This window comes from Hibiscus syriacus, unplaced genomic scaffold (assembly GCF_006381635.1).
Source record: "Hibiscus syriacus cultivar Baekdansim isolate YM2019G1 unplaced genomic scaffold, ASM638163v2 tig00000764_pilon, whole genome shotgun sequence".
Classification (NCBI taxonomy): Eukaryota; Viridiplantae; Streptophyta; class Magnoliopsida; order Malvales; family Malvaceae; genus Hibiscus; species Hibiscus syriacus.
In genome coordinates this window covers 70,660-83,537 of record NW_024061820.1, presented here as the reverse complement: position 1 = coordinate 83,537, position 12,878 = coordinate 70,660, and the positions used below count along the sequence as shown (strand labels likewise).

Genomic DNA, 12,878 nt, shown 5'->3' with positions numbered 1-12,878 from the left:
TTTTAAATAAGTTTCTGAAAATATAATAATAAGTTTTTAAAATATACTTATTAAATAAAAAATTTATGTATTTTAATTTTTTAACAAATATTAGTGATAATGAATATTTAGATTATATGTTTAATATTAGTAATTTAATCAATAATTTTCAGGGGTTATTTAATAATTATAAGTTTAATTAGCATTTTTAATAATCTTTATTGTGTTTTTTTATTAATAATAATATTTATTGTTAAATAAACACTTTGATTGAAAATTTATAAAAAAAATGATTTTCATCAATTATATAAATTTAGGTTTATTATTTAATAAATACCCCAATAATATTACTCGTTTAAATATTCTTGAAGACTAAAATGATCCCTTCAACCTGTATAAATTTAGATTTATATCAGCGTAGTTGACAAATAATCAGATTGTTGGATCTACACGAACCGGTGTTATAGCTCGGGCCCAATCGCCTGTTCTCCGCCTCGTTGTTACAAAAATTTACTTCGACACACCGACCAGTGAAGAACCCGCCAAAAAGAAAAGCGAAAAAAGGAAGGAAAATAGCCGACTTCACCTGAACGAGACTGGTGGGCAGTAGCAAAGCCGAGAACGCTATCGCAGTACTGTATTTTTATTAACTGAAATCAATTCTTCATTTCGTAATCTAATCTTTCCCCCAAATTCTAAAACCCTAGAATCCTTTTTTCATTTATTCTGGTACGGTAAACCATAATGTCGTCCGATTCTAGCCCATCTTTCCCTATCTCCGATGGCTTCGCTGACCTTGATTCTGATTCCCAACTGGTCCATAAACGGTTTGATTTGTTGACATTGAATGAACCGGCCGAATTAGAGCGTAATCGTCCTGGAAACGGGAATGAAATCGCCGATGGATCGTTGAGTCCGGAGAGAAACAACGACGTCGCTGAAGATGAAGATCGATTACGAGTGGGGGATCAAGAGATTTTTGGCGAAGAAGGGCTTTCAAGTCCCAGCAGCAGTGGATATACTGGTGGGAGAGGGAGTAGCAGCGTCACGAGCCCGTCGAGGATTGGTGAAACGAGTGAAATTGATGATAACGAGATTCAAGAACTGAGGAACGATGGTTCCCTTGGAGGAATCTACGGTTCTCAGGCCTCCTGGGTTCCTGGTAAACGTCACCTCGATGAGGTTAGCCATTTCATTTATTTTTCCATTGTTAATATAGAGAAAACATTTTTGTTTTGTTTGTTCTTATCCCAACTCATCAATCGATGTTGTATATGTAAATAAACTGAATTCTAGAATCGGGAACGTGTGTGAAGTTTTTGACTATCCAGTAACAATTTCACTGTTTGATTGTTAGTAACATTTGCCTTCCATTGGCATCACTCATTTGAAAAGGAAAATAAAGTTATTTTAAAGAATCCTTGGCATATTGTATCGTGTTTGATTTATAAGTACAGGATGATGCTTCAATATCTTGGAGAAAGAGGAAGAAGCACTTCTTTATTTTGAGTAATTCTGGCAAACCAATATATTCCAGGTTAGTCACTAGTTCCTAAAATGCCGGCATTAGAAGGTGCATAATCTTTGGAGTTCAATATGAACTAATTCCTAATAAATCCTATTTTAATATCTTTTGTATATTTGACTTCCAGATATGGAGACGAGCACAAGCTAGCAGGTTTTACAGCAACACTACAAGCCATTATTTCCTTTGTGGAGAATGGGTACTTGGAGTTGGCTGCATCTCCCTTAGTTTTTAGTAGTGATTCTCGGTTTATCAAGTGCAGTTATTTGGGCTACTTTCTTTTTTTTTTAGTCTTCGAAGAAATTTTAATATTTCATTCATTGCTTTTCAGGGGAGATCATGTCAAATCGGTCAAGGCTGGAAACCACCAGGTATTGTTATATTTGGCTATTTGCTATTTCTCTATATGAATTTTATCTATTTTTTTTAATTCTTTTGCTCAATAATCAATTTTTTTTTTCTTTTGCATTTAAACTAGTCATTGGTCTTTTAAGTAGACCTTTGAATTTTCTTCGACATACTAACTGCTCTGGAAAGAAACGTTGAGAAGCTGCAATTTAATTTGTTTGAAAATTAAGCTAATTATTTTAGTTCAATTAGATGTAGTGGAATCTTGATCTTGGAAATAACTATTGTTATATTCGAAAAGGCATGTTACTGCCAATTAATTATTTTTTAGATAAAAGTGAATGATGTGATAGCAGAATGTTTGATACTAGTTTAAAATAGGCATGCTTGCATGAAAAGTTTTGCGATTGACCGCATCAATGAAGCTCAGCTTCTCATAATTGCCACTGTTTCTTATTACTTTTAACTCTTATAGGACCCGTCTTATATTTTTTATCAATTGAATAAGATATGCAATGACATTTTTGTTTGTTTAGGTGGTTTTTCTTGTGAAGGGACCGATATATTTAGTTTGCATCAGTTGCACAGAAGAACCCCTTGAATCATTAAAAGGACAATTAGAGCTTATTTACGCTCAGGTATCTATTGTCTCCCTTGCAATTCTCTACTTCTGGATAGATGAATTTGGTTTCTACTGCCTATTCAAGCCTTGCAAATTTCCCTTGATCATTTTATTCTGCCATTACATTTTTTGCTTATGTACACCCAAAAGTACTCCTACTGACCCTTTTGCTTGGTTGTGAAATGGTTGCAGCTGATACTACCCTGAAAATGCCAACAACATAAAAATTAGCCTATTCCAGCCTTTGCTAAAGCATCAACGTCCATATTAGCTGTTCTAGCAACCCATTTAAGAACCCCCCCAAAAAACTTAGATTATCAACTATATCTCTAACAACGAATGCATATACAGCTGGGCATGAATCGACATTGTTGATCCAGTCTACTGCAACCCTGTTATCACTCTCAACAATCAGCCTATCTTTAACCCTCCCTTGATAAGAATCAAAGAAGGAAATACCCCTTTGAATAGCTTTAAGTTCCATCATAGTCGGAGGTCCTGGACCAGCAGACTCTTGAAAAGAACCTAGGACTGTACCTGAATGATCCCTCCAAATACCTCCAAGACCAGATTTCTTCCAATCACTGCTAATGGCTGCATCCACATTCAATTTGAAGAAACCATTTGGGGGAGGTACCCAAGGGATTGTAGAAAACTTCAAGAAACTGTAGGGCGAGTAGGAATCTGCTAATGAAGGATCAGTAATCAAAGAATCCTTATGAATAGAAACCTCCTTATGCTTAGCTAGGAACCAAGAAGTCAGCCTAACTCTTGATAACAAAAATAATTCTATCTGATCAAGCTTTCCCCCTTCAAAAACAATAAGATTTCTAGTTTTCCAAATGGTCCAAATAACAGCCCCAGGAATGAAAGCCTAAATAGAAGAATTAGATTTCAACTCTTCCCAAGCTAGCAGAAAGATTTTTGGATCTGCAGGAAACACAGAACTGAACCTCCAAAAGTTTAAAAATTTGTTCCACAAAGACTATGCAACCGAACAAGTAAAAAATAAATGCGTGGAAGTTTCCTCAACCAATTTACAAAGAGGGAATAGATCATCCTCAATACCTTGAACACCTCTTTTAACCAATTCGGTTTTAACAACTAACTTACAAAGCACAACCTGCCACATTAAAGATTCAACTCTAGGGGTACCAAACCTCTCCAAATAATATTATTCCAGAAACGAACTCCATCTGAGCCTGTTGCACAACTTTTAATACAAGAACTGACTGAAAAAACACCATCCCCACTGCGTTTCCAAAGCAATATATCACTAGAATCTTTAGACAAAGAATAGGGAGAAATGATGCTCACCAAGTTGCACCATTGTACAATTTCCCAATCATTTAAATTTCTTCTAACTTGAACATCCCAAACCCATCCAGATGGAAGAAAATCTCCAAACTCACAGTTTTCCATGTCTATTAGTAGAAACCGAAAACATTCTAGGGAAGAGAAATTGAAGCGAATAGTCTGCAGCCCAACTATCTTGCCAAAAACGAATAAGCTTAGCATTTCCCACATGAAAACCACACAAACTGCGAAACTTAGAACCAAAGAAATCTTGCTTGCAATGGTTGTTAACCACCGATCTCCAAAGCCATGAAGATTGAGGAGAGTCTGGGAGTTTTATTGCATATCTAATGATTTTGGATCTCTCTTCTCCTCACCCTCCCCTAACTCCCTGTTTCTGCTTTCTTGCTTGCCCTTGAAAATAAAACTATTGAGTTTTTTTTACTTGTTTTGTGTCAATTGTGAGATTTTTGGTTTTGGTTCTTCAGCAGTTTGTCACATGTAGCCCTGGTTGAAAGTATTGGTTCTAAATTCAGAACAGGGATAATATGTGTTTGTGTGTTTTTTTTTTACATTTTTGTTACTTCTATTGATAAGGTGGGAATTACAATACAATATTCATCCTCTTTCATATTCTAACTGAAGGGTACCTCCTAAATGTTTTGTCCCTTCTTTCAGGAACCCAGCTACGTTTCTTCATGCATACACTTGTCTGCCACTTGCTTATGCAACAAGGCAAACTGCAGGCGCTATATTGCAAGATGTTGCTGATTCTGGGGTTCTTTTTGCAATACTGATGTGTAAACACAAGGTAAAACTCCCTTATCCCCTTTTCACTTCGTTTGCTCTGGAAGTACAAAAAATTGTTTCTGTCATTGCTACTCTGGTTTACCTCCATAAAATAATATTTTTCCTGTTCGGAGTATTTTAATAACCTGAAGGTCCATGTCAGGTTATCAGTCTTGTTGGTGCACAAAAAGCCTCCCTTCATCCTGACGATATGTTGCTACTTTCAAACTTTGTGTTATCATCAGAGTCATTTAGGTAAGTAGAATAAATGTTCGTAGGTCTTTAATCCTTGTTATTTTGTCAACTACTCAACTCTAGAGCATCAGAGAGAATATGCTTCGAAGCACATGGGACATCATTGTTCTGTTACAATACCTTCCCTTAGTAATCCTTACTAAGGTAGTCAGAAGCAGTAATGGATTTTGCTTGGATTGTCAATTGGTTTATGCATATTTCTAGCTAAATATTGTTTGGCATATCCTGAAATCCCTAGCATACCAATGGAAGATCCAGTTCAGAAACTTGTTACATCCTATAAGTGATCACCAATTTACGAGTTCTTTTGTTGTTTTACAACCATGTTAAAGATTCTTAACGGCTCAATATTACAATTGATAGGCAGAAATGAATATATCCATAATTCTGAATGTAACACCCCCAACCCGTATCCGACCCGGATTCGAGTCCGAGATGTCACATTGACTTTTCTAACTTTGACTCTTAAAGAAAATCATGAAAATTTTAAACTTTCATTAAAATAAAAGATGTTAATTCACACAAGTTGGACCAAAATAAACAAAATCAATCAGAGCATTAGTAATTCACAATTTCGTTACATGCAACACACTATATACAACCAAATATCTACACTTGACTACAATTCTGATCTGATCTGTGGAAAGGAGAGTTTGACCTGTCTTGCTTCTCTTCACTTCTTTTCTCGCTTTCCAGAACCTACGTGTGAAACACTCGCACGCTAAGTCGATGACTTAGTGAGGCATAAAACATGTTAATCTGAACTCTCTATAATAAATAGTGCATGTATATTTCACAATTCATATAAAAATATAATACAAATATCATATATCAATTCATATAACCCCAATTATAAACATGTACACATATCATCATTATTCTAGTCACACTATTGTCATTATCACTATCATTATTCCATTTAGAACATATAACTAGAGTTTAATCTTTGAAGCACTTCATACTATACTTTTCACAAACCAAAACATATAACATCAAATAACATTTCTTTATATTATTTCTTTGTTTAGCCCATGTACACTTTTGAGAACTATAGGTATGTGAGTACATAGAGGTTGTGTACTATGCTGTCACCACAGCTCGTATAATTCCCACTAGAGGCACTGAATATTTGTCCCGAAGGACCACTATGTCCCGAAAGACCACTGTTAATCCCTCGACTCTTGGCATGCCAACTATACCCGTAGCTCTCATAATACATATCATGGGCATTATCCTTATATTATCATACATTCACATATTCACTTAGTTCACTTACACATAGTTCACTTCCATATGATTCATATGTCACATATTCACTTATTCATATCACATAGGCTCATAGCGTTTTATCATATTATTTACATTCTCTGACTTATTTCTGGTAATCATGTAATCACTGCACTTATTTTCATATAACTTATTGTCACCTAACTCATACATTACATATAGACATCTATATCACTTTCACATAGTTTATATCAACTTCCAAGTCCTTTTAATAACATATTTTCTATCATCTACTTTATGCTTCATTCTTTTGTATTCACTTGGATTACATAATCTATGCTATTTTATAAACATATCCCACTTAATAGTATTTTATTTATATACTAATTTAGTTTATTTACTTAATTCCATTTCTTATATTTCTTATAACCTTTCTACCATCACTTCGTATACAAATTTCCTAATTGATTTACTATTCCTATTTCATTCTATAGTTCAATCCTATTTAGTTTCCCCCATTCTCATTAACTCATCTAATTCTATTATACAATTCCTCATAATTAATCATACCACTATGTAACTTATGTTTCTATATAACTGTTACACATGTTTACCTAATTCCTATTGCTTTTCATGAATTCACTTTCATCATATTCTCCTATTATACATATTTTATATTATGACCATATCTTCAAATAATCTTATACTTCATTATCATATGACTTATATTTTGTCCTATTATGACTCTTCATAGACTTATATTCTCATTTCCATAAATTCCATAAATCTTATCACGTGACTTATCTTTTAGATTCATTTCATATCTATTCTTATATTATCAAATAACTTATGTAAACATATATATATATTACTTATATCGGTTCCTATATCTTATCACTCTAACATATATTCATACAAATCATGCAACACATACAATAACATATTACCCATACACTCATAACAAACACATACTCATGGTCATGAATTCATGCATAATGCTATAGAAAATAGACTTGTCGTAAGTCTTATTTCCATTAAACATCATATATTATCTAATATGCACTCACCTTGGCCTCACTAAGTTTCAAATCCGCTTTATAATTTCCTTTCTTACAATCGAATCTTAACTTGATGATCGTTCTGGAACTTGTTCGTACTCGATATCTACATAATTATACATGGATCCATATCAGTATTCTAATTGATATACTCAAATCTTTCATTCTTTAGACTAAAAGAAAGGTCTATTTCATTTCCCCTTGAAGTGCATCGGTACACACTATAGTGTATCGATGCATTCCTTATCGGGTGTATCGATGCACTACCTATGTATCGGTACACAAATTACATTCGATGTTTTCATTTTAAGGGGTGCATCGATGCACTTCCTGTGCATCGATACACACTGAATAATTTCTGAAAATTTACCCTTGATGCATCGGTACATGTTAAATGTGTACCGATGCACACTAGCCCAAAATTCCAATTTATGCACGAAAATCACTTCCTTTTAGCTTAAATGTTTCATATTTCATCTCCTTTCTTATTCTTAACTTACATACTCATTCTTAAACTCATTTATTCTCATTTATCCCATCTTTATCCTCAAAATCCTATCTTCCAAATGGAATTCAAGAATCATACCAAAATTTTCATGTTATCCAAACTTAATTCTAACACCTATAACTTCTTATTCTTATAGATGACAAGTCAAATTCAACCTCCAAATTCATTTAAACCTTCTTATTCAAAATTTCACTTAAAAACTCTATTTACCTTTTTTTTTATAGAAGTTGGAGGTCTCATTAAAAACTCCCTTCTTATTCGTTCACATACTAAGAAGTATGTTAACGAACATTGGAAGGAAGAAAAGAGTACCTCAAATTATATTAATAATAATACCCAATACAAAAGATTACACGAAATATCCTCCTATGGTGATAAACACCATTACAACAAACACCTTAACCTCATATAACCTCAACCAAAGTCGCAATCTAAACACCTTATTTCTAATTACACCTCCAGTAATAGAATTTAAACAACGCAACAGAACATAATACAAAATAAAAGCAGCACCTGCAACCATATAAACTAAATTAAACCACAAATAGAAAGGCAAAATCTAATTAGATTCGTCTTCTTCAGGAGCCCACGAGTTTGGCTTGAATGAAGGCTCTATCTCATGCACCATGATCTTGAAGGAGTTGTCACCCACCTTCAATTCCAACGTCGCATCAATTCTCGCACCAGCCTTTGCTAGGACTTGAATTTTTGCCCGATCAAGGATGATGGTGACTGACAGCTTTCGTCGATTGCTAGTAACTGACCCCAACTATCAGCAATGTTCTTGAAGGTATCCCAATTCCATGCGTGAAACGTAACACCCTCGCAAACTAACCATACTCGGCGACACTCCAATACCAAACTCTCTGACCAAGCTTCGACTATAGAGAACCACTCTGCGAGAGTCTCTGATTTATCGTTCTTCACACTTCTCAATGAAGCAGAATCTTCGAAAATCATTAATACCGCATTTTCAGCAGCTCTCATTAAGGAGAAGCCAGTGAGGCCCTTCGCATGCATTTGTCTAGCGAGATGACTGATTTTGATGAAATTTTTACACCACCCCACTAGACAATAATTCAACACCTGAAGTTTTTCTTCATCAATAACACCTTCGACTTTATAATGCTTCTTCCTCGAATCATCTTCCATCCCGGACTTGTGGAGAACACCTGTGGAAGACTTTCTCCAATAGGATTGACAAGGTTTGAATTTAGCTAAAGAAACGCCAATTTTGCTGCCGTCGATATAAGAGCCATTCATTTTTGAGGTCGCTCTCCTTGCTTCTTCGATTGAAGCGAATGAAACCAAAACGAACTCCTTTTGCATTTCTTTTATTTGGAATAAAAGCATCAATAACCCGACCATGGGAGCAAAAAAAATGATCCAAGCCTCTTCCAATGGATATTCTCTGGTAAATTTTCAACAAATAATGTGTAGCATCCATACTTATCAAAATTGCACTCCTTTGTGATAGATTCCCTGGTTTCATCGTGGACACCATCAACTGCTGACTTTTCGTCGCAACTCCCAGATTTAAAAGGCACATGTATACTTGGAGATGCTAAGGAGGCTGGATTTGGCAATGGCTGTACTGGAGGAACAGAAGCATCAGAATTAGAAATAATACCTCTTTTAACAACAAGATTCTTCCTTGCCATCTCAATGTGCAAAAGAGACTTCAACTTAGAATCAAAAACCATTTTCTGGAGAGCATCCTTGGCAGCAACTGCAAATTCTGCATTTGAGAAGAGAGCGAAACCCTTAGGCTTTTCTCCTTTATAACTCAAATGAGAATCTTCAAAGCCTGGAAGCCATCTCAGAAGATTCTGCAGCTCTCTCTCTTTGACATCTACAGGCAGACCCATAATGAAGATGGTACGAACCTCCTCAAAATGAGAAGGGAGAGATGACAGAGAAAGCGAGTCTGCAGAGGACAGAAGGGAGGATTCCAGCACCCCGCATGAAGAAAATCGTTGAAGTAAAAACAACCTAGGGACTTGACGGAACTGTTCTGTTAGCGCCCAGCGATGGAAGCTGTGATTGTCGACGATGGAGGCTATGACTGCCGGCGATGGAGGTTGTGACTGCTGGCGAAAAAAGAAGGGAGTAGGTGATGAATAGAGTCCAACATGTAGATATAGGACCTGAAGACAGATGAACTTCGTAGTTATCCCGACAAAAAACTAAAACACGAAAAACGCCATGGGTCTGGAAGATAGGAAAAAAATTGTAATGTTCGCAAGAAAAAAGCCAGCCCAGCGGGAAGAAGATGTATAGGCGATGAGACGCTGGCAAAACGGAAACCAAGGCATAAAGATCTTTAACGGAGAAGAAGATGTGTCGCCAACAACTGAAAGCCGAAGGTCCTCGTCTAAGATCTATTGAGTTGAAGGCTCACCCTGACGTAATGATGCCTAGAACCGAGATGATGGCGCCGAGACGAAAAAACCTGGAAAATTTGGTGGTCAACAGCCACCGGATGTGGCGGCCAACGCGGTGACAAACGGCGGCGGTGGGTGGCGGACGGCGGCGGCGGACAACGAATGAATGTCGGAGGGGAGAATAAATTTCAAAAACGCCTGGGATATTTGAAATTTGAAAAACACCTAGTTTAGAGAGAAGCTAGAGCTTCTCTCCTAACATCTTCGTCTTTGAGTTTTTACTTATCTTTAGACTTCCTTAAGCTTTCTTACTATCCAAAGAATCGAAACCAACTTAGAATTCAAATAATAATCAACTAATAAAAACTCTCACCTTTGCCTTGAGCTCCCACGTATGAAGAAGAAGGAGAAGAGGAGGTTTCTGGAAGCTTGGATATTTCTTCCTCTCATCCACGTGGCTACTCCCTTAAAAAGGAAAGAATAAAAATCTTTCCTTGCCAAATGACCTTTTTACCCTTCATCTCTTTTCATATTTACCAATCAATCCTCTAGAATAAAATTCTCTATAATTCCTTGAACTTTTAACTTATTTCGAAATCGTGCACAAAATTTGCAATTTAGTCATTGATCCTGATTTGGGATGTTACACTGAACTTAACTGAGTGCTAATTCATTGTGCAATTCTCTCCGAGTCTCTTCACTTCTTTTATTCTCTTTTTTCTCCTCTTCTGTTATGATGTTGCAGAGTTAGCATTGTGTTTATGCTGATGATTTCATGGACTTTTTTGTTCTTATGAGATCTACATGGTTTATGCAGGACATCAGAATCGTTCTTGCCAATTTGTTTACCAAGATATAATCCTATGGCATTTTTGTATGCTTATGTGCATTTTCTTGATGTGAGTGAATCCTGCTTCAGAGTATATTAACTTTATGCATCTTTTATAACATACAATGATGTCATATTTTTGCTCTATATCGGCCATGCCTATAGCAGCGGATGATAAATCTTATTTCTTGTGACAGGTCAATACATACTTGATGTTGCTTACTACCAGTTCAGATGCCTTCTATCACCTTAAAGAATGCAAGTAAGCTATAGTTTCCTAATTTGATCCTTATGATATAGTGAACTTCTGGTATGAAATCCCTAATGTCTACATCAATTGACTGCACACATTTTAGTATGACCCATATCCATCATACAAATCAGAAATATAGCCATATACCCATGCCTTACCGAGGAAGTACATATTATTTCTGTGTCAAAATATTAGCGTTCATTTTCTTATGTTCTAGACCATTGAGAAGTTTCACTGAAATTTTATAGGATTAGCATAGAAGCGGTTCTTTTGAAGTCCAACGTTCTTAGTGAAGTTCAAAGGTCAATGATAGATGGTGGAATGCGTGTTGTCGATTTGCCAGTCGATTCATTGCCTCGATCGGGTTCATCTCCTCATCTTGGCAAGCAAAGACTTACATCAGATTCTCCTGAGATGCCTAGGGAACCATTTGTTGGCATCGGTGGTCCTGCTGGACTTTGGCATTTCATTTATCGTAGTATATACCTGGATCAATATGTGTCCTCCGAGTTCTCACCACCACTTAACAGTCTCCGGCAACAGAAAAGGTAAAACTCTGAATCTTGTATCAATTCAATTGAAACTTCTTTCATACTGAGTGCATATCATATATTCATCGCTGTGGTTAGTATAATAACTGATTATGTCGTGCAGATTATATAGAGCTTACCAAAGACTGTATGCTTCCATGCACGATAAAGGAATTGGGCCACATAAAACTCAGTTTAGAAGAGATGAAAACTATGGCAATTCTCTCTTCCTCCCCCTAATATTAACGTTAACTCTTTATTTATTTATTGGAAGTTGACATTTTTTAATTTTTCTGTCTGAATGTCTTTTCTGCAATTGATACTTTTGCTTTCTTAATATTCTGTTAGTGGGACAACAGTTGCTCATGAGTTTTTATGAAAAGGTTTTTGTTTTATAGCCTTCATAGAATTAATATGATTACATTTTTCTGTCAGTTTTACTCTGCTGGGTCACACAAGATTTTGAATTCTATGCAGCATTTGATCCACTTGCAGACAAGGTTTGTTTCAGCATATATACTTAAATCATTTATTGTGTTCAAAGCTCAAATCTTGTCTTAAATACACACTGAATACTTCCTGTAAAGAACTTCAAAGTTTCATTTATGTTGATGTGCAGGCTCTAGCAATAAAGACTTGCAACCGGGTTTGTCAATCGGTAAAAGATGTGGAAAATGAGATTTTTTTGCATGGAGCAAGCCCCTTTTCATGGTGACAAGTCAACCATGTAATACAAAATGTATTGTAGTTTTGGTTGTTTGCACACTCATAGCAACTTCTTCGGGGCCAACACTTTTTTCCCTCCTACGTTCATGATACCTATATTTAGTTACCAAATGTATGATCCACCTTGAAGGGTTTTTTTTTTAAGTAAGATGCTAAACTATGAGTACTCTGTTTTGTTCGAACTGAGGCGTATTTTGTATTAGTATGGTATGGATGACAAATAAAGGTGACAAAGTAGTTTTTTGTATGCCCTTTGTTGTAGGATTACTTTGTTATTTTATTTCTTTGCCATGTTTGAGCCATTTTTTATTTTCTATTCCTCTTTGTAATTTTTGCTCTGTATTTTTCCCATGGAATTCATCTAGAGAGTGCCATCTGAAGTGATGTAAGTTTAAGAATGCTTCAACTGATATGCTCCTATTAGCAGTTCAGCATCGCAGTTAATGCTTCATTATTGTTGATGTGAGCTTGCGAGAATATGAACCGAATGCACGAGTTTTGATGAGGCATGTCTTCCAATAATCCATCTTCTAACAGGGGTATGTAAAA

General features: G+C 35.8%; 1 protein-coding gene across 1 annotated transcript; it reads left to right on the top strand.

Annotated features, from left to right (window-relative positions):
* The first annotated feature begins 449 nt into the window (after positions 1–449).
* Positions 450–12,576, top strand: LOC120215146 (vacuolar fusion protein MON1 homolog). The gene is made up of 13 exons (XM_039212903.1): positions 450–1,161; positions 1,437–1,516; positions 1,632–1,703; positions 1,836–1,875; positions 2,389–2,648; positions 4,449–4,581; positions 4,723–4,814; positions 10,809–10,890; positions 11,018–11,082; positions 11,322–11,621; positions 11,728–11,819; positions 12,039–12,103; positions 12,223–12,576. Exons 1-13 carry the CDS (start codon positions 724–726, stop codon positions 12,316–12,318), a joined length of 1,815 nt encoding a protein of 604 aa, XP_039068834.1. The 5' UTR covers positions 450–723; the 3' UTR covers positions 12,319–12,576.
* The last annotated feature ends 302 nt before the right edge of the window (positions 12,577–12,878 follow it).